The following is a 21,562-nucleotide window of genomic DNA, read 5'->3' on the forward strand; positions in this document are numbered from 1 at the left end:
TTCTGTGCATGGCACTATCTTTCTGACTGCACCAATTACATAACATATTAATATGCCTTGAACTTAATTAATAAACCTCTGCAAGTGTCCGTTGCAATAGGTACTGTAGAAGATAGAGAAGTATGAAGCAAGTTCCCTGCCTCTTCAGTGGCCAATCTAATTAGGGAAACCAAATAGTACAGGATAATCTGTGGTAATGCCTGTAATTGCTGTTAAATAATGACATTCCCCTAGACTCTTACTGTGCTAGACATTTGGCAATGCCTGGAGACATTTCTGTCACAACCGGTGTGGATGCCACTGGCAGGTAGTGGGTATAAGTCTGGGATGCTGCTAAACATTCTACAATGCACAGGACAGCTCCCGCCCTCCCCGCCCCCACAAAGAATTATCTGGCCCAAAATGTCAATAGTGCTGAGATTGAGAAACCTATGCTAGACCCTTAGGATCAGTGATGAGCAAGGGAAGCATGGTCCCTCCTGCTCTCCTAATATCATGGGGAAGATGTTAAAAATATAATAATGTCTTAAAATTCATAGAAAGGAAAGCAGCTACTCCAGAACCTTGCCAGTCGGTAGACCTAAAGCATGGGCATCACTTTGAAGCATGTTAAAAATGCAGAATATCAACCCCAACCCCCGACCCATCCCTTCCTGAATAAAAACCTGCATTTTAACAAGATCCTCGGGTAACTCATACGCACATTAATACCTGAAACAAGATGCTCAGAAAAGACGGGACTTGAGTTGCTTTTTATTGTTTTATGAAGACCAAGAGAGAAGAAAACACATTCCAGGTGGTAAGAGACATGACGGAAGGTTCTGTGATGGCAATGAGGAATTTCTAGTTTTCGGTCTGGCACTAACAGAATTGACTGCTTACTGTCAGACTTTGTGCTAAGCGTTTTATATGGAGTAGCTCATATAACCCTTGTAAGGAACACAGCAACACTGTTAAAAGTCCATTATTATACCCACTTTATTGGTAAAGGAAACTAAGGTACAGATCTAGGGCCCACTGATGAAGCTGGGCAAACTGGATCGGAGCTGCATTTTCTTACCATCCTAAATCGTCCACAAACACCTCCACCCACATTTGAGAGCCAGAGCCAGAGCCCCTCAGCTCTTTAACCAGAGAAAAGTCTACGATGCCTGCCTCTCTCTGTTCCTTTCTAGAGTTGTGCTGCGGTATCTAAGCCAGAGGAGCGGCGCCCATCCGCCACCGGAAGTCGTAGGTGCATTGTGGGAAGTGTTTCATTGTTTATAGCCCGGCTACCAGGTTCGTGAGAGCATAGCTTAAATGAAAAGGGCTGGATTTTGAAGATGATGCAGCCTTGGAAATGGTGTGAAAGATGCTCTGTGCAACTTTTGCCAGGAACTGGGGTTAGCAAGACCTCAGTGGTTCACTGCTGCTAAGAGTGCGCTTGCTAGCCGGGCGTCAGCAAGAAGAGACGTCTCTATGGTCAAGTAAACATAGAGCGGTCGCTCGTCCCCACGTGGTGGGACTACGCATGAGCGGTAGCGGCAGCACTGGAGAGATGGCGGAGGGAGAGTGAGTGTTTTGGTCTTTGAATTTCTGGAGGGGGGCCTTGAGTATCCGGTGCCATCCACGGTGTTTATCGGTGGCGGAAAATAAGGATACTTATGGACCGAAGGAAAAGCACAGAAAAGGCTTCGGATTACAGAGGTTGGGGGTGAAGAGAGAAGCCGTAGAGTTCCGGCGGGCGGAGGGGGCCGTCTTCGTGTTTGGGTTATCTAGTGGAGCGAGGATTGACCTTTACCCAGCGGGCTGAAGAGTGACAAGAGTTGGGTGTCTCCAGCCTGACTTAGATATTTCCCCTGCAGGTGGGTCCCCTGCAGCCCCACAGGGTTAAACCAGAATCTCATTGCTGTTAGACGCTGTAAAAGGCTGTCTCAGTAAAGGCAGCTTTAACGTATGCGAGGACTAATGGCTAAAGAGATCATTTTTTAAGGCTTTGGGGCCGCAGGAATGTTAGTCTGTTTTGAGGACTAGAGTCAGAAACCACAGGTTTTAGGGGAATCTCAATCCCTAGGAATTTAAAGACAGTAATGTTTTCCAAAGCCTAGGAAATGATTTGATAATCTGTTGAAGATTCGTTCCTAAATATTGTCGCTGATCTCAATTTTCCTTATTAGGCAAAGAAAAAAGATCCCGTTGGTTCCAGAAAATCTCCTGAAAAAGAGGAAGGCTTATCAGGCCCTCAAGGCCACCCAGGCAAAGCAGGCACTTTTGGAAAAGAAGGAGGTAATGGTGGAAAACCAGGAGGAAGTTATTAGAATTTGTATTTGATGAGTTTTACCTAACATGGTTGAACTAGATTTGGTATTGACAGTTCCTTCCTCCATTGGTTCGATTGTATCAGGTGTATGATTTATCTATCAAACACTTTCCACAGGTAAAATACCAGAGTAGTTTGTTAAGGAAAAAGTGAGATGGAGATTGTACCTTCAGGTTGATACCAAGTAATTTGAGAGACCAGACATGCTTGTGTACCTGGAAGAAAACATTTTTTAAATATGCCAGTTTTGCTATTTGCTAAATGTTTTCAGATAAATACATATTTTAGAGGCAAGAAACAAAACAAGCTCATACTTGTTTTTTACTTTATGATGCTTAAATGTTAGGTTCCGTAAATGCTTATTGGTGAACATTAGCTAACAGCATGTGACCTAATTGCTTTGTTTATCAGGAACTTTCCCCCTTAGTTCTCACATTTTCTCAACTATACTTTTACTTGGGTATCTCATTTTCTCCCTATATAAAAATAAAGGAGTGTGTTTGTTCCCTTCTGGGGAACATGGGAAATAAGCTCTATTAAGAGCAACTAATGAATTATTATTGTGGAAGTAAAGATGATTGGAGACACAAAATGGTGATGATGGTCTGTCTGCCTTTTCTGTAGCATAGGAAAGGAAAGGAGCTCAAGTTTAAGCGATTGGAATGGTTCCTACACGATGCCTGGCGGCAACAACGTGATAAAGTGCGCCTCAGACGACTAGAATTGAAACCTCATGGTCTGGAAATGCCAGATGAACATTCCTTGGCCTTTGTTGTGCGCATCCAAAGGTAGGTAACTTGCCAGATTACGTGATGCTGGGGTAAACTATTGATTCAGCTTTAGACTCTTTTCTAGGGAGATAAGATGATAGGTCTTTAGCACTAAGGCAAATTGTGCTAGGACAGAGTCGAGTACAACATAGGTCTTTTTCTTCAAGGTCAAGAAGACTGACCTTGGGCAAATAGACATGAAAATACACTAAGTGCTATGAGGGTCAAATGCTGGATTGGAGAGGGGGTGCAGTGTGTGTACTAATTGAGGAATTTGAAGGTGAGGGCTGCAAACTTGTAAGGAGTTCAGCATAGATGCCAAAAGTCCTGAAATGGGGTAATTGAGGTATCTTTCCAGAAACTGAACGAAGGTCCAGTAGGTGGAGCATATTCAGTGCTAGGGAGAGTGCATAAAGCTTTTTACTCAGGTAGTGGTATCTTCCATACCCATTCCTACCTGCACATGCAACTCTGCCTCTTCCTAGTCTTCCTACCCAGGCACCCAAACCAGAAACCTGTGGGTTTTATGTATTTTTGAGCCCTCTTTATTAACTTTCCTGCCACTGCTAATAGTCTCTTTCCTGGATTGTCTCATTAGTTTTCTAAATGGGTTTCCCTGCCTCTGGTGTCATATTCTCGGATCTGTCCTCAGTGACTATCCAAAAGAAACCTGATTGTCTCCTTTACTTAAAGATTTCCCTAGCTTTCACTTCCCACAGAAGCAAGTCCAGCTTCCTTAACTTGACATACATAGCCCTACACGGCCACCCCACACTCATGCGCACTGCAAATTCAGGGACCATCTCTCTGTTCCTGTAGCACCTCAGGCATTGCTCCAAATCATGTGGAAATGATTTGCTTGCATAGTTGCCTCCTGCTCAACTGAACTCTGTAAGGCGTAGTCTGTCTTATTCTCTGGATGCCCAGTAGTGGCACGCATTTCATAGGTGCTTATTGGATTGACATAAACTAATTGAGCCTGACTTCCTCTGCTGTTTATTTCAGGATTAATGGGGTGAGTTTAAGGGTGAAGGGGACCATTGCAAGGCTTCGCCTGAAGAAGATTTTCAGTGGTGTTTTTGTCAAAGTGACCCCCCACACTATAAAAATGCTGCGTGTAGTGGAACCTTATGTGACCTGGGGGTGAGTAAAGTTGTTTTGTGTGTGTAAATTCACATTGGATTGTATTTGAACATATTTAGGACATCAGGATGCACAGGGTACTGTTCTCCAAGGCTTATGTTGCTGTGTTGAAAGAGTATGTTGCCAGAAATCAACCTTGGAATATGGCGCAGGTAGAACAGGACGTATCAGTGTTGCTGATAATGTACCATGAGCTGTACCATGGCAGGGCTTGTTCATTTGTAGGCTAAGGCTGAGTAAATTAAGTAGAACAGAACTAATTCTTGGAGTCTTGAAGCAGAGCAAGGAGCACTGCTTGTGTAAGTAATATTCCTTCAGATGTTAAAACCCAATGAGGATTTAATTTCAAACTCTTACACCATTTAAGTGAAGGGTCACCTAAAGCCAAAGTCCTAGATTAAAAGCCAAGACATATTTTATTTTTGCTTGGGAAATAAGTTTTTTGCCTGTTGAACATTTATATATGTAAATTTTAATTTCTAATTATGTTAGTCAGGGACACTGGTATTTTTTTACCTCTTCACTGTGTATTCCCAAGCATCCCAGCTGCCATTGAGTGCAGGACACTTCTGGTGAAGGGTAGGGGTAGTTGGGAGAATCTTCAGCCAGGCCACAGGAATGAGTAGCCAGTGTAACACCATGTGCCAGAGGATGGCTAAGCTGTATTTTATAATACATCACATAGATTTCCAAATCTGAAGTCTGTCCGGGAACTCATCTTGAAACGTGGACAAGCCAAGGTCAAGAATAAAATTATCCCTTTGACAGACAACACAGTGATTGAAGAGCACCTGGGTGAGTGTTGCATCATAGGGGTCAATTTTAGCAGAAAGCAAGGATCTTTGATGATCTTGATATGGGATCCAGGTTGTATTTTTCTTAGGGTCCCAAGAGCCTCCTAGCTCTGGCATAGGAGAGCCTTGTAGTACATGTTGCAGATGTATTAAATAAAGAAAACTGTGCCTTTATGTTTTTTAGGGAAGTTTGGTGTCATTTGCTTGGAAGACCTCATTCATGAAATTGCCTTCCCGGGAAAGAATTTTCAGGCGATCTCAGAGTTCTTGTGCCCTTTCCATCTCTCAGTGGCCCGTCATGCTACCAAGAATAGAGTGGGCTTCCTTAAGGAGATGGGCTTACCTGGCTATCGAGGTGAACGCATCAATCAGCTCATACGGCAGCTGAACTAAACCCAGGTAAGGCCGGGCTGCAAACTGCCCTTGGGGTGACTTTTTATAGGCTGTGCATTGCCACTTAAAAATTCTCTTTGCATTTGAGAGTAATTTTGGCATTGGGGGTGGAAAGGATCCTGTATTTACACATCTAAAGGATGGAGATGTGCTTGGAAGAGTGAATGCCTAGTTAGGACATGAGGCTATGTGTATTCAAGAGTTACAGGCTGGAAAATGTTGAGTAACAACAACAAAAAAATCTATCGCTATGATTATTTAGCTGGAAATGGGGAGAGAATAACACTGAAAACTAATCTCAAAAGGATTTGAAGATCTAAACCACTTATTTCATTGAAGGAATCTTAACTCTTTGAAATTGCTCTTTATTGTTACTTTTAGGTGCCAAGTCAGTAAATTTGTATTAACGAAATTGTTTTTCCTCCCAAGATACCTAAAAGCACAATGCATTGGAATTATTATCCAGTATCTTCAGAGAAGATTATTTTCTGCTATACCCTCAGAAACTGGAGGGGGAAGTCAGGGAAAAGATATTGATGTTCCTTGCAGGCACTTCTCATCAAAGCCCAATTTCAAAGGAGAAGTCCCAGTGTTTTCCACGTTGGCTCCTGCTGCCACGTCTGAAATCGACAAAGGACTCACGCCACTGAGGAAGGGTCCTGCTTCATCACATCTATCCAGGGGTTTAATGTTAGTGAATGGATACCCAAACATGAATGCAAGGTGGCAGTGGGCTGGGACTAGGGGCATGCTTGAACCTGGGGATTTCAAAGGCCTTGTTTTGTAAAGAACTTTAAATACAGTTAGAAGAGCACAAAAACTGCTCAGTTGTCTCTGCTGTGAATCCATGTTCTAACTTTTCAGTGACATGCGTTTTACAAGCTCTCAGGCTTAGTTGGCCCTAAGTATATCCGGTGGCTATTTTATCTTATCCTGCAGTGGGCTTCATTTTCCAGATTTTAACCTATTCTTGGATCTGTGAGAAGAGAATAACCCTTTCCGCAGGAAAACATGCATAAACTCACAATTTTGCTTGGAAATTTAGGCTGTTTGTAGACTCTTCTCAGGGACCGTGCACCTTATGTGAGGAAGTCCTGCACTGTCCAAATTGGTTACCCAGGCCTTGAATTGCTAATCTGGTTCCATGTCCTATGGAAAACTAGAGCTTTCTAAAATAGCTTTTTCTGTTCAAACCAAAGAATGTTTCCTATTAAGGACACAATGCTAGAGTGTGAGCGCCTGTGCCATCTTTAACTTGGATGTGCTCACCATTTATTTCTACTGGGCTTCAGGATGGAATTTCTTGGTTTCCCTGGTGATCAGTCTTTTACTTAAAAAATCCACATAAGGGAAGAGTAAACCATTTTCTTTGTTTAGCATGGATGGAATTAACACTATTTGGTCTTTTAGGCCCTAGGCAAGCTCAGTTGGAGCCTTGTATATTCTAGGATCTGGGTTCCTGCCGAAGTATCGCTCTCTACCCTGATGGTAATGATGTAGTACAGCCGTCCTCAACCTTTTTGGTACCAGGGACTGGTGCTCCTTTAAGAATCTAATGCCTGGTCTGAGGTGGAGCTGAGGCTGTGATACCAGCACTGGGGAGCAGCTGCAAATCCAGATGAAGCTTCACTTGCTCACCTGCTGTGCGGCCAGGTTCCTAATAGGCCAGGGACTGTTACCCGTCCGTGGCCTGGGGATTGGGGTCATGTAGACGACCAACACTATGGCTCTTGGGAGTGTTAATTGTGAAAAAGCTGTGGTCCTGCTTGTGTTTATCATCAGTGTCCGCCCCTGAGTCTCCACTGTTCATATCACTCAGTTGCCTTAACTTGCTCTCTAAACAGTTGGTGTGGGTATGCCAGGCCCAGGTGAAGACTTGGAAATGTACAGCCATTGTGTCCCCTGGTCCCTTAAGATCAGCTTTGCTGCCCTTTTGGCTCATGGGGCCCTCAGACATACCTGTGAGATTGAGTTAGTATAACAATGTCTCAGAATGTGCCAGGTTGTGAGGTAATTGAGTTGATTGGCTCAAGAGTTAACCTGCCAGAAATAGGTGTTACTCTTATACTGTAAAGCATTGTGAAACTGGATTAAAGTGATATTTCAAAAGTCATGGAAATGTTTCCACTCTTGCCTATAAAATAGGGCTAATGTAGCCTAGGCCTATCTCCCATGGTGGTTAAAATTAAGCAAAATAATACTTTTTAACTTAAAAGTCTGTATAAGAGGTTATAAAAATTACACACTTCTATATCATGTACCATGGTATACCATCCTGAACAAGTAGGACTATCCTTATTTCTGAGAAAAACTAGATCTATTATATAATCTAAATTAGCGTATACCTGATAGGTCTAGGTGTAGGAAAATGAGTTTAAAGAGACTGAGTTCAGATGGTGGTTGTAAGAACTTTACCTCTAAGCATCTATCCTTTTGCCAGACCCAGCTGGTTCACAGAGCCAAGTGTTCTGATGTTTTTGTTGGCTTTTTTAAAAATACTTTTGGATCTTGTCAGTTTAGTATATTTTTGAAGTCATTCCAGGGCCAAGTTTTATCAAACCTTTTATTAACTGCCTATCTGGAGAATGGCTGTCTAAAATCAAAATGCCACTCGAATCTCAAATTCACTTCTGCAACCACCAGAATAAGCTGAAGCCGGAGATAAACATTTATGTTCTCAACATTCCTAAGAAACTTACCACTTGGCCAGACCCCGTTAGTGTGTCCTAAGTAGCATTTTAAAAATGCAAATACATCTACAAATCGCAGATAAGTATTAGATTTGTTTCAAGTAGGTATAAGGACTGAAACAAGATTTTAAAAAATTTTAATGAGTATCATAGTGCAGAAGTACGGACACAAACACGGATGATGCTCCCAGGAGGCTTAAGTGCAGTTGAAACAGGTCAGGGCGAAAGCACAAAAGGTGAGTATCTGGTCAGTATTCAAATATCAGTCTGGAGTTGAGGTAGAACAGTCACGTCCTCCAGATCTCAGCTGCTGAAGACTTGGAGCCTCAGGAACCCACATGTGCCAAATACAAAGGTGCTCTTGAGTCGCTGAGCCGGGCTCCTCCGGGCATTTCTGCTACCCGTACCTGAGGGTCGGAGGGGCCGGTGGGCCGGGTCTAGTAGGGCGGTTGCGCGGGTGCCATGGCCGAGCCTGTGGCCTCCCAGGGCTTGGGCCTCCGCGGGAGCCGAGACACCGTGGGTTCGCCATGGGTCGCCGCTATGCTGCGTCTTTCCAAGCCGGGAAGCTCCTGGCCCTGCTGGACCAGCTGCAGGAGCTGTGCCAGGGTCACCGAGGCCGGGGCTGCCTTGGGGGATCTGGGAGCTGGGCACGACCCTTTCTGACTGCAGGGCGGATCCATGGCCAGCGCGCAGCTCCCAGCGTGCGGGGGAAGCAAACACTTCCGGGTGGATGGGTGCAACCACTGTCGGAGGGCGTTCGGAACACACCAAGCCGATCCAGAAAGGGGGAGGCATTTGAGAACCATGACAACTCCGCGCAGACACCTTTCACATACACATTCACAACTTAGCCCACCCCAGAACCTACAACGCGAAAGACTTTAGAAGAAACTGGAAGGCTTGCACAGAAGGCAACGTGCATGCGGACACGCCAGTGCTGGCCAAAAGACACGTTTGCGCACACGCCCAGGCGCCGCACACGTACCTACTTTGGTGCACACGCAGAAGTGTGCACTGTACCAGCTACACATGTATAGACACGTGGCAGGGGGATAATCACCATCCCTGGCTCCACAGCACCCGACAGATGATAGCTGTGGAGCTATCTCCAGTGGTCTCAGGGGAGCTGGGAATACGTGGCACCACTGCAGGGCCTCGCCATTCTCTTCCCATTTCCTGCCATCAAGACGACTCCTGGTGTCCCCAAAGGGTAGGAGAGAAGACGAAGCCAGCCCAAGTGTGCCACAGTGTCTGGCTGCTTAGAAAGTCAGTGCCAGTAAGTCTCAGGTTTCTGAGTTTATGGAATGCTAGCCTGGTCTGGCAAACACGACCTTAATCAGGTAATCAAATTTTAATTACTATTAATAGGACAAACTGGCACCATTGTGTCTCCTGATGTGGTGGTGCACTGAGGACACTACAGATGTAGGAATATTACTTCTCTTCTGTACTTGCCAAAAATGTTCACTCTGAATCTGATCTTGAGTAAATGAACAAACCAAAGTGAGGGTCATCCTACAAAATGACTGGCCTGGACATTTTAATTTTAATGTCATAAAAGACAAAGAAAGAATGAAAAAGAAAAGACTAAGGAACTGTGTCAGACGAAAGGAGATATGAAAAATGCAAAGTGTAATCCTGGGTTGGATCCAAGATAGGGTAAAATTAGTTATGGAGGACATTTTATCCTTGGGAAATTTTGAATATGATCGATATATTTGATGATAGTATTACAGTCGTCCTCCCTTATCTGCAGGGAGTACATTCCAAGAATTCTGGTGGATGCCTGAAACCATGGATAGTACTGGATCCTATTTATACTGTTTTTTTTCCCCATACATAAATACCCATGATAAAGTTTAATTTATAAATTAATCATAGTAAGATATTAATAATAACTAATAATAAAATGGAATAATTATAACAATATGCTGTAATAAAACATGTGAATGTGGCCTCTATCTGATAACCCATTTGATAACTGAAAAGGCTACTAAATAAGTAAGAGACAAGTAGCAAATACAGCGTGGATACACTGGACAAAGGGTGATTCACTTCCTAAGTGGGATGATTCTAGACAGCTCGAGATTTCATTACACTACTCAGAATGGTGCACAATTTAACTTACAAATTGTGTATTTCTGGAATTTTCCATTTACTATTTTCAGACTGTGGTTGACCACCAGTAACTGAAACTGCAGAAAGTGAAACTGGATAAGGGGAACTACTGTATATCATTGTTAAATTTCTTGAATGTAGTGCTGTGGTTATATGGGAGAATGACCTTGTTCATACAAGATACATGCTGAAATATTTAGAGGCGAAGAAGTGTCATGATGAGAGAGAGAGAGAGAGAGGAAATTGTTAAGAATTAGTGAATTGATGAGTCTAACTGGTTTGAAAGTTGTCAAAGTAAAAAGCTGGAAGAGGGGCTTGAGAAGCCAATCTGGAGGAAACTGACTACACTAAGTGTTGTATAATAACGAATTTGGCCTTTGTCCCTTATTCCTGGGAGGGAGACTAAATCCTTGGAATTTCCCAAGTATTAGGAGTGATAGTCATCATGAGCCCTGATAGTTTATGCCAACAGGATGACTCATGGTGGCTCCTAAATAGTTTCAGGACAGGGCTGGTCATGCAGAAAAGACCAACTATGCCATTAGAGGGTTGGAGCTTTGAGCCATGTGAGGTCCAGGCAGGGTAGGGGGCCTAAAGATTGAGTTTAATCTCCAGTCAATGATTTAATTAACCATGCCTGTGTAATGAAACTTCAGTAAAAACTCTAGATGTGAAGCTCAGTAGAGCTTCCTAATCAGTGAACATGTCGATGTGTCAGGAGGGTGATATGCCCTGATTCCATGAGGAGAGGAAGCGGAAGCTGTGTATTCGGGACCCCCCCAGACCTTGCCCTATGCACCTCTTCATTTGGCTGGTTCTACTGATTTATGTCCTCTCTAATAAAACTACTCATAAGAATAGAACTTCCTGAGTTCTGTGAGTTGTTCTAGTGAGTTATTAAACCTGAAGGGGTCATGGAATTCCCCACATTTGTACCCAGTCAGAAGTGCCCGTGGCTGGGGACCCCTCTGAACTTGTAACTCGTATCTGTAGTAAGAGCAGCCTCGTTGGGGACTGTGCCCTTTAACTTGTGGGATCTGTATTAACTCTGGGTAGTGAGCACTAGAATTAAATTTCAGTACACCCATTGAGGTTTTTAACAAAACACTGAATGAAGGAAGAACTCATCCTTCTTCTCTCTGTGGCCTGAATCGGTTTCCTGGGCCATCTCCTCCATCGGGTTAACTGTCTTTCTCAGACATCCTTGATCTGTTCCACTCACAACATCCTAGCTGGGAGCAGAGGAGGCTCTGGTTTTCTGTGCCACCACTGCTTTCTTTCCTACCAGCCAAGTGAAAGATGCAAACATCTCTATGAGGTCAAAACCAACCTTGGGTGTCCTCACAGGCACAGTAAGGACCAACTTTTCTCAGCATTAGGGAGAGTGATATGTTTATGTTTGGGCAGTGAGGAGTTGTCTCCACATCATCACTTTTTCTCCTCTCACGTTGTTTCATTTTATCTTCTGCACAACTCCATAAGATGGGCAGGATGTGCCTAGGAATTTGGGATTGTTAGGAGGAACCTCAAACACCACTGATGCCAGCTCTATACACAGAGCAGTAAACTGAACCCATGAAATGGAGTAACAGAGCTGGGGTTGGAACCTGGGCCTCCCGACTCCTAACCCAGTGCTCTCTCCTTATCCCAGGCTGCCTCCCCTTGATAGAACACAGAGGAACCTGCCCTGTGGGCAGCCATTCTGAGTTTGAATACTGCCATACATATATATACATGCAGAAGGCAGGAAGGCAAAAGGAAAAAAAACTGAATAAGCCCACGGGCAGGGGCAAAGGTATTTCCCTTCCAGGCATATCCACAGCCTGTTTCTGCATAGGTTTGGAACTTGGAGGCCAAGAAGTCATTCTGGCAGCAGTAGCAAGACCAAGTATCAACCTCTAAGTTTAGAGATAGGCTCCAAACGCCTGAAGCTCATTTTTAACTCATTAGACATCCCTGATTTTTCAAAGTCTATCTTATTAGGAAATGCCCTTCCCTTTTCCTCATTTATTGAAATCCAACTCATCCTTCAAAGGCTTCTCCTCATTAGACCCACCCCTTCCATCATTGCCATCAGAGTTAATTGATCCTTTTTTTGTGCTCCCACAGTCCCTTGTTCATCTCTTCATCCACACGTTGTATTTTAGATTAGACCATGAGTCTTACTCATCTAGTATCCCCGTGTGCCTAGACTAGCACCTGTAGAGACCTAGTGGTGCTAAGAAAATGTTAACTAAATGACTGACTGACTGACTGAATGTATTGTTATAAATCCAAGGAGAAAAGATTGAATTCAACACCGAGCAAGCATTTATTGAGAACCCACCTTACGCTGTGTACAGTGCCACATCCTTGGTGCACAGGTCCCTGTCCTCAAGGGGCTCACAGCCTAATCAAGGAAAAAGTCACAGAAGTAGAACGAAGTTATGATAATTGTGATAAATACATATTATATAACTTATTATATAAACCATATAGTGCAGTACGTGGTGTGGTAACAGTGTTATGTGCCAACTGAAAGCAGCCTATGCATTTTACTGGTTTTTAAATGTATCTCATCTTAGCACAGGTGTGTGAGCTGCTCCTATGGTCAACCTTTTAGCCTGCAGGCTGGCCCAAGCCTGACTGGAGCCCGACTAATCCACCTCATCCTTCAAAGGCACTTATGAGCTATGGGACTTTAGAGCAAGTTATTTTACTTATCTGCACTTCAGAATTCCTATCTATAAAACAAGAGTGCCTGCCTCGCAGTGTTATCCAACACGTTAAATGGGATTACTAACTACCCACAGAGGCAGTTGATAATACTCTTATCAGATGAGTAGTGATGCTGGCTTTCTTCTGTTGGCCCCTTCAGGTCCTCTCTGGACCCTATTCTATCCAGCCTCCTGGAAAGTGACATCTACGGATACCTTCGATGGGCTCCCTTACTCTGACTTTTGAGTTTGGACAATGGGGAGCCCAGCAGAAGAAAGGAGGAAAAGGAGGTCAACATATTTATTCCCCAGTTCCCCTCCCTATAGAGTCACCACTGGCTGGGGCCCTCCACACAGCTCTCTGACTTTGGGGTCCCGCCACTGCTCCCTCCCCTCATTCCTTCAGGCCTGTTACTAGTCCTGGGTACTGCATTGTCCCTTGGGATTTCCCTTCCCGCCGCCACACCTCTGTAAATAGTCCTTTTACTAAATTCTCCTCAAATTACCCAATATAAGTATGTCATCTATTGCCTGTCCATACTCACCAATATAGGAATTGGTTCCAGGAGCAGCCTCAAACAGGATACTGGGATTGGATTGATTATAAATTCAAGGAGTACAAGGGAAACCTCCTTGCAGAGGGGGAAACGCACCCAGGTAATCCACTGTATGGGAAGATATCACCATGACTCAAGGTTTCATTGGGTCTGCATGGGATGAAGCATAGGGTATTGTATTGTTGGGGTAGGGAGTTGGCTCTTCACATGGCATGGAATCATTTGGCTTCTGATAGCCACAAGGAAAGGAATGTGCATGGGAAAAGGAGAACTGGAAGTTTATTGATTTCTGACAGGAAATGTGAATGAGCAATTAAGACACCTTAATAGCACCTTGAAGGAGTCCCTAATCTTCTATAGGCAGAGAGGGCTCATGTGGCTGAGGACCGGCCCCAGGATGTTATTGTAAGGGTTGCCAAGTTGCAGTGCTAATTAAACACTCAGTCCTCTTGGTCACTTATACTAAGGTAAGGGCATTGATGTGGAATGAGTGGGACAATGAGTTTGAATGAGACATTTGGGCAGACATGGACAAGGCTGAGGACTTTGAACCCCCAAATTCTCTTAAAGTAGTCTGGTCTGTGGAGACAATCTCCTCTTGCAATAGTCCTGTCTCCTAGGACATTAGCCTCAGAACCACTCCCCCCTCTATCCCTTCTTGGCACCAGGCCTTTCATGAGTTAAAGATGCCTGGTTAGAGAAACACAAAGCCCACGCTAAGGATGCCCAAATTGAAAGAGTTATAGGCTTTGCCAAAGTGCCTTGGCAGGAGCCATGGGAACATGTGTGGGAGAGGGTTCTAAGGAAATAGACCCAGGAGGGTGGAATATAAGGCTCAGCTGGGCTAAACTCATGGCCATGGATTCTCATCCAGGATTTGGGATTTACTGTGTTGGCTCGAGCACCTGGGAGAAGCATTAATAATCTGCTAAGCTGGTTAATTAAAGCCTGGATTTAATGGTAGCCTATGGTTAATAAACTTGAAATGCTAGAATTTCTCTGGCATACTATAGCAGAAGGAATCTGAAATCTCAAAGAGATGAGAATGCTGGATTGGATTTGTTATGTGAAATCTGCTTAGCTAACCTTAGCCACATATTTTAGAGGACTCAGGAAAACACTCCCTTTACCAAAGCATTAAGAAATGCATTGGCGAGGGCCACTAGCATTCTTGACTTGCTCTGATGGCTATCCTGTGTAGGCTGGAGATGCTAGTGGGAGATGCTAGGTGAATGAGCAGAAATGGATTCTCTGATCTCAGTGAAAATAATGGTATCCTGGTGATGTAAAGGCCAGGTGGTGATGCTTAACAGACAAAGGCAACGTAACCACAATGACCCACAATAAAGCATGGGAAAGAATGGTCATCAGGTGGACAAGATGACAGACCTGTGGACCATGATAACTCTCTTTCCCCAGGGACTCCAGAATTTGTTCAGTGGACCCATGGTGGCAGGGATGGAAGCTCTGCTTTGACTTAGTAATACCATCTTCCCCTCTCTGAGACTTATCTGGCTGTGGCCAAAGCTGAATGGGCACCATTCTCACCTGGTTGTAGCTTGATTTGATTGGGCCCTCCTATCTGTGTTTTATCCTTATGAGAATATATAAAGATAGATATTCCAGGTATGACTTCATCTCTACCTACAATGCTTCTGTCAGCACTGTTTGTGGACTTACGGAATACCTCATCCATCACCATGGCATGCCACATAACATCGCCTCCAAACAAGGCATACATCTTATAGCCAAGGAAATGTACAGATGAGCTCATTGCCCAAAATTTTTCTGGACTAACCATGTGCCCCACAACCCAGAAGTAGCTGGCTTGATAAAATGGTGGATTGGCCAGCTGAAGACAGAACTGAGAAACTACACCCTACAAAGAGAAAGTGTCTTCCTACAAGGTGGAAGATGAATTGTATTCTTTAAACCAAAACCAGAATCAAAATCATATACAACCAAGAGATAGGAGTAGCGGCAGCTTCCTTAAGTCTATAACCTACTAGAAGAGTTTTTGCTACTCATTCCCATAACCTTGGACTCAGGGAGTTTGGGAGAAACATTTCTACCATGAAACAATTATAGTAGTGATGTCTTGGAAAATGAGATGGACCATGGCCACTTTGGTTACTGAACCAATAACAGGCAGAGAAAAAGGTCATTGTAATGTCTGAGTTGATTAATCCCACGTACCGGGGAAAAAAGTAGGTTGCTACAGTACAAGAGAAGTAGTGACTAGATCTGGAACTCGGGGGATTCACTGAGGGCTTAAGAATCCTCTGCCCAGTGGTCCTGGTTAACAGAAAACTTCAGCAACTTAACACAGTCAAGACCACCGAGGACTCAGATGTTAAAGAAATAAAGGTTTGAGTCACCCTCCAGGTTAAGGATCCTGTCCAGCCAAGGTGCTAGCAAAAGATAAAGAGAATGTGTCCTTGGGGATGAAAGCAAGTAGGTATGATTATAAATGTAGGCGTAGTAACCCCCATTTCTCCGAGCTAATTTCTCCCTGTGAAGAACTCTGGTGGCAGCTAACAGTTTAGGTTTCAGTAGGCATATTGCCAAATTGGCATCCCCTGCCAATGAAGTAGTAGCCACTGGGACACTGTGCTCTGAACAGGGATTTTTCATCTGGACTCAGGATTAGAGGAACTTCCCGGTGCCCCTCCAGATTCATGCATCAAAGGACTCATACACCCTACACTTGGGTTCAGCCAGTTGGGGCACCAGTCAGGATCAGAAGATGGGAGGATGGCGAAGTCAGGGGATTTAGTCTCCTATTTCCTGCCCTGCAAAGTTAACACTATGTCCACTGACTGAAGGTCACAACAATTGTCAGGAACCCTCTCTACACAGCTATCCCTGGCTCTGAGTTCCGTAATTGCTCCCTTCCTTCCCCTCTTCACACCTCAGGTGCTTACAGTTCACTATTCTAGCGATGGATGCTGTAGCAGCCCTGGTGGTTTCTCTGTGCCCTGTCCACATCTTTAATAAACAGTCCCTTTATTAAACTCTCTTTTAATCACCCATCTGTATTCCTGCTAGGACTCTGGAACATGCAGTATATGTTTTAGTTAGGATTCATTTTGGAAGAAGCAACAGAAAAGCCAAAGTAACAATAGTATATACGAGTTAAAAGTTTGTTTTTCTTTTGAAAGTATATACAAGATAAAAGTTTGTTTTTCTACAGAAACTCAAAGTTTTCTTAACAACTCAAAGCTGATGTGGTGGCTCCATGAACATACTACATATACTTTTTAAATCTTTTTAAAATTAACATCATAAAAATACTTTTCCATGTCATTGTAGATTCTTGAGGAAGAATCAAGACTTGGCTCAAGTCTCATCTCCTAAAGCACTTTTCCTGATGTTTACTCCAACTCTAGAAGAATGATCTTCTCTCAGGACCCCACACTCTACCCCTACACAAACACACACACACACACACACACACACACACACACACACACACACGTGCACATTTCAGCCAGGACATCACGTTCCTTACCTGTATATGAGCCTGTGTCCTTCCTTGACTTCAGGGAGCAGCTTTTTTAATCTCACTCCCAGCTTCTATTCCTGAAATGAAACAGAGACAAATGAATGGGTGTGAATAAAAGCTCATTTTAAGGCCCACATAATATTTCATCATGTAGCTGCACCTTAGTTTATTTATCTATTTCCTTATCATTGAACAGGTGATTTTTTAAATTATAAATAACATTGTAGGGTTTTTATTTGATCAATGAATAGGTGCACCTGTCAGTGTTACTGAAAGAAACTTGTTGCTCTTTCAGCCCCCACATATGATGAACCGCTGCTCGCCTCTCTGGTTACAGTCTTCTAACTGTATGTCAGATGTACACACAGTAATGATTTGGCAATATCAGCGATCTTCTCTAATCAGCACTGCTACTTTTTTAAAATTTTATTTTTCATATCCTATGTTGCTCACCTCAGATTAACAAGGGCCCTTGGTTTTCTATCTGAGCAGGTGAAAAAACGGGGAAGAGGGATAATCTGCTCTGTACCAGGTGCTCAAATGAGTATTTAATTTAATTCTCTCAAAACAACAACAACAACAACAACAACATGCGAAAGGAGTTTTGGAGGGAGGCAGACATGGAAACAGATGCCTGTAATGAACTTCCAGCTCCACCACTTGCCTGCTATAGAATTTTCAGCGATGTAATCTAGTTTATCTGAGCCTCAGTTTCCTCCACTGTAAAACAGGGATGTTAGGGTGGTTCTGAGGTTTAAAAGAGATGTCTGTGAATGCAGCCTGGCTCTTAGAAGTGGGTCCCCAAATGACAGGTTCAGTTCCAAGTGGGAGGTCAGCGAAGGTATTCAGCTTGAGGATCTCAGGCCAGCATGTCAAATCATCTTTTCTGCCCTGGGCAAAGCCATTGTTAGGACCAGCTGGGACTGTCTGGAAGGAGGGAACTATGTGCGAGTGGGCAAAGAAAGCTCCCAGGAAGACCTGTGGCCAGGAAGCTAGGAGTGGGCCCCTGGAAGGATTCGCAAGCAGGCAAGGGAGGTGGCTGGTGACAAGGGGAACTTCCACCTTTCTCTCTCTGGAAAAGTCTTGAAACCCAAAAGAAGCCAGAAGGCTCTTCCCCATCTGTAATGTGGTTACGGAGCCCGGGCCAGCACCTCCCCAGGCTGGAGGGCGGGAGAGTCGTTAGGGACACCTGTCTCCTTCTCTCTCCCTCCTGGCGGGAACCCACGGTGACAGAGCACACCTGGGCGGGGGGTAGAGCCTGGGAACACGTGGCGCCCAAGGCCTCCAGGCTGCCCTGAGGAAAAGGGGACCGGAGCAGAGCCCTGGCTGGAGGGGGTTCGCTCAGGACATCAGAAAATGCATTTGACATGATTATTAAAAATAATCATGGGTGGATTATTAAAATAATCAAAAGGAAATTGGGTGAAGCTGGCTCCACAATAAAGAAATCAGAAAGCCAGGAAGACATAAACCCTCTAAAGTGAAAGACAGTAACATGTAATAAAGAATGTTTCTCAAATAATGGGCACAGGATGGATTATGGGATTAACAATTCTGGGATAATTGATGAGCTCTTTGGTGAGGGGGGAGGAAGACATTTAGATGCACCTCTTCTATCATACACCCAAATTAATTCCTGATAGAGTTGAATTGGAAGGGGCAGGGATTAAACTACACAGGCACAAAAAAGGCAGTAGAAGTGAGAATGTATTGATTCTCTAGAGGTGGGGAAGACTTTCTAGGCTCAAAAAGGAGATAAGTTCCAATAGCAAAGATGTATATGTTGGTTCATACAAAACAAAACAAAACAAACTGAAGGTTAAAAAAAAGTGAAAATGAAAGTCAGTGAATTGGGAAAGTGCTCCAACGAAGCGCAATATACAAAGGGCTGGTATCTTTAATATGCAAAAGCTCTTACAGAGACTCAGGACTACAGGAGGACGATAAACAGATAATACAGTGAAGGAGACTAAGTGATAAAATAATGCAATTAGAGAAATGATATACCATTTTAATTGATTCAATTAGTTTTTTTTCTTTTTCTTTTTTTAAAGAAACGCCAAATGCTGATGGGCATGAAGTGAGACTTTCATTTACTGTGGTGGAACATAAATTACTACAACAGTTGTGTATAAGGGAGTCTTAAAATACAGAAACTTTAGATTCTCAACATCACTAACCATTAGGGAAATGCAAACTGAAACCACAGTGAGATACCACTTCACATTAACTAGGAGGGTCACTGTTAAGTTAAAATCAAACACTAAGTTACTATATGACCCAGCAATTCCATTTTTGGATATATACACAAAAGAATGGAAAGCAGGAACTTGAAGGGATGTACACCCATGTTCGCAATGGCATTACTCACAAGAGCTAAAGCATGCAAGCAACCACCGAAGGATGTCCATTGAGGGAAGAATGGATAAGAAGCAAAATGTAGTGTATACATAAAATGGAGTATTATTCACCATTAAAAAGGAAGGAAATTCTGACACAGGCTGCAACATGGATGATGAACCTTGAGGAGTTATGCTGAGTGAAATAAGCCAGGCACAATAAAGACAAATTCTGCATGATTCCACTTTAACGAGACAGAAATTTACAGAGACAGAAAGTAGGGGGCTGGGCAAGGGGAAGAAGGACTGGGAGGAAAAATGGAGAGTCAGTGTTCAATGGGTACAGACTTTCAGTTTTGCAAGATGAAAAGAATTCTGAAGATGGGTGGTGGTGATGATTGCACAACAACAGGAATGTACTTAATACCACTGAACTTCACACTTAAAAATGGTTAGGATGGTAAATTTTCTGTTATATGTACTTTACTACAATTAAAAAATTTTAAAGTTTAACAAAAAAAAATCAGAGGCCTTCGGGCCAATAATTTTAAGGAAATAAGTATGAGTTTGGAAAATATTTTATGAGCAAGATATCCATTCTCCCAAACTAGAAGACCCAAACATCTAACAATAAAAGAAAAGCTAAATAAACAATAGTACATCTGTAGTTTTATTTTTAAATAATGTTTATTTTCTCTATTTTTAAAATAATACAGATTCATTACAGAAAATTTGAGAAATAAACAATTTTTATAAAGATGCAAATGAAAACAATCCAAAATCCTAACATACGGAGATAAACATTGTTAACATTTGATCATCTTCCTTTGAGGAATAGTTACATGTTTCTTATGCAAAATTGGATATGTATCTTCTATTTATATTTGTATCCTGTTTGCTTAAACTTTCTGTGCATGTAACTATGTATACACACACATAAAAAAAGATTATTTATGACTTATTATTATGTACAGAAAATTCTCAATCTTAATAGATTCTTGGAAACTGTGACTTTAAACAAAACTGCATATAAGAAAGCCACAGGCTAATTGATATAAACAAGAGTTTAGTTCCTATGACATATTTCCGATCGCAAACACATCACCAAACTTCTAAATAACATTTCTACTACCCAAAACATTTCTAATATTAAACATTGGGATAAATGTGAATTATACATAAATTTAAGAAAGATTATTTAAAAAAAATAATTTTCACTTATTTCCAACCTGCTTCTTCAAGTTCAAAATTGCTGGTGACCAGAGCCTATCCCAGCAGTGCAGGGGGCAAGGCCAAAACCCACCCTGGAGAGGACACTCTTCCATCACAGGGCAGGGCACTCACCCACAGGAACATTCACACAGACTGGGACAATGTAGACGTGCCAATTCACCTCTCGTGCCAGTCTTTGGGATGTGGGAGAACACTGGAGTATTCCCATAAAACCCATCCAGACGTGGGGAGAACATGCACACAGACAGTAGCCCTGGCAAGGAATCAATATTTTTTTCTCATCAACAATGTAATAAAACATCATGGAACAAAACAATATTATTTGAAGACCTGCTGCTGTATAAGAATGGTGCTAAACCTTCTTCGAGGATTATCTTGAGGTATTACTAGTCCCATTGTACAGATGAGGAGATTGAGGGTTAGGGAAGCAAGTAATTTGGTGAAAGTCACACAACTCCCGAATGATGTAATCAGGATTGGAAGACAGGCTTTCTGCCTTCACAGCCTACACTCTGAATCAAACTTTATTCTCTAGCCCATGTCATTAAACATTCTTTGAAAACATGATTTAAAAAGTTGCTGCACAGTATTCATACACCAAACATGAATTCATTTAACCTTTTCCCTAGCACTGAATAACTATAGTTTTCAATTGCTCTTGCTTTTTAAATATAATACTTCAAAGAACATTTGTGTGCATAAATCTTTGTCTTACATTGACTGAATCTCTTATTATTTCATTAGTGTATATACTTAGATGGGAAGTTTCAGGGTCAAAATGACAGCTAGCTAAAATTTAGCGGAGTCACTGAAAATGGCATTTATAAAAAGTTTACTTATTTATTTTTTAAAACAAGGAGTTTTATGTGACAGTGCAGGGAATATATGGGAAATCTTGGAAACTTCTGCTCAGTTTTGCTATAAACTTGAAACTGCTCTAAAAAATAAATCTTATTTAAAAGGGGCAGGTGTATCAACGTGGAAATAAGTTTATTGGGCATTTTGGCTATAGCAAAGCCAGCCAT

General features: G+C 42.7%; 2 protein-coding genes across 4 annotated transcripts; one reads left to right on the forward strand and one right to left on the reverse strand.

The window, feature by feature from the left end:
* Positions 1-1,343: 1,343 nt before the first annotated feature.
* Positions 1,344-7,512, forward strand: RPL7L1 (ribosomal protein L7 like 1). Of its 3 annotated transcripts, none has more exons than XM_016128608.2 (7): positions 1,344-1,551; positions 2,157-2,265; positions 2,924-3,087; positions 4,075-4,212; positions 4,898-5,007; positions 5,191-5,405; positions 5,949-7,512. In XM_016128608.2, the coding sequence occupies exons 1-6, from the start codon at positions 1,511-1,513 to the stop codon at positions 5,397-5,399; spliced, it is 771 nt and encodes a 256-aa protein (XP_015984094.1). In that variant the 5' UTR covers positions 1,344-1,510; the 3' UTR covers positions 5,400-5,405; positions 5,949-7,512. The 3 variants fall into 3 exon arrangements, with proteins under 3 accessions (XP_015984094.1, XP_015984093.1, XP_036074173.1); XM_016128607.2 differs by having other exon boundaries at positions 1,346-1,551; positions 5,829-7,512; XM_036218280.1 differs by lacking the exon at positions 1,344-1,551 and adding an exon at positions 1,826-1,844 and having other exon boundaries at positions 5,829-7,512.
* A 697-nt stretch (positions 7,513-8,209) lies between these two features.
* On the reverse strand, positions 8,210-9,331 carry CUNH6orf226 (chromosome unknown C6orf226 homolog). The gene has a single exon (XM_036218300.1). The coding sequence runs from the start codon at positions 8,893-8,895 to the stop codon at positions 8,527-8,529; it is 369 nt and encodes a 122-aa protein (XP_036074193.1). The 5' UTR covers positions 8,896-9,331; the 3' UTR covers positions 8,210-8,526.
* Between the last annotated feature and the right edge of the window lie 12,231 nt (positions 9,332-21,562).

This window comes from Rousettus aegyptiacus, unplaced genomic scaffold, assembly GCF_014176215.1.
Source record: "Rousettus aegyptiacus isolate mRouAeg1 unplaced genomic scaffold, mRouAeg1.p scaffold_m13_p_1, whole genome shotgun sequence".
Taxonomy (NCBI): domain Eukaryota; kingdom Metazoa; phylum Chordata; class Mammalia; order Chiroptera; family Pteropodidae; genus Rousettus; species Rousettus aegyptiacus.

What these genes read in the sequence shown, in the direction of transcription:
- CUNH6orf226 (XM_036218300.1), bottom strand. Translation starts at nt 8,895, where the DNA reads ATGGTTCTCAAATGCCTCCCCCTTTCTGGATCGGCTTGGTGTGTTCCG.
- RPL7L1 (XM_016128608.2), top strand. Translation starts at nt 1,511, where the DNA reads ATGAGCGGTAGCGGCAGCACTGGAGAGATGGCGGAGGGAGA. An exon ending in GAACCTTATGTGACCTGGGG is followed by an intron (nt 4,213 to 4,897) that starts GTGAGTAAAGTT and finishes TACATCACATAG; the next exon opens with ATTTCCAAATCTGAAGTCTG. An exon ending in AGTGATTGAAGAGCACCTGG is followed by an intron (nt 5,008 to 5,190) that starts GTGAGTGTTGCA and finishes TATGTTTTTTAG; the next exon opens with GGAAGTTTGGTGTCATTTGC.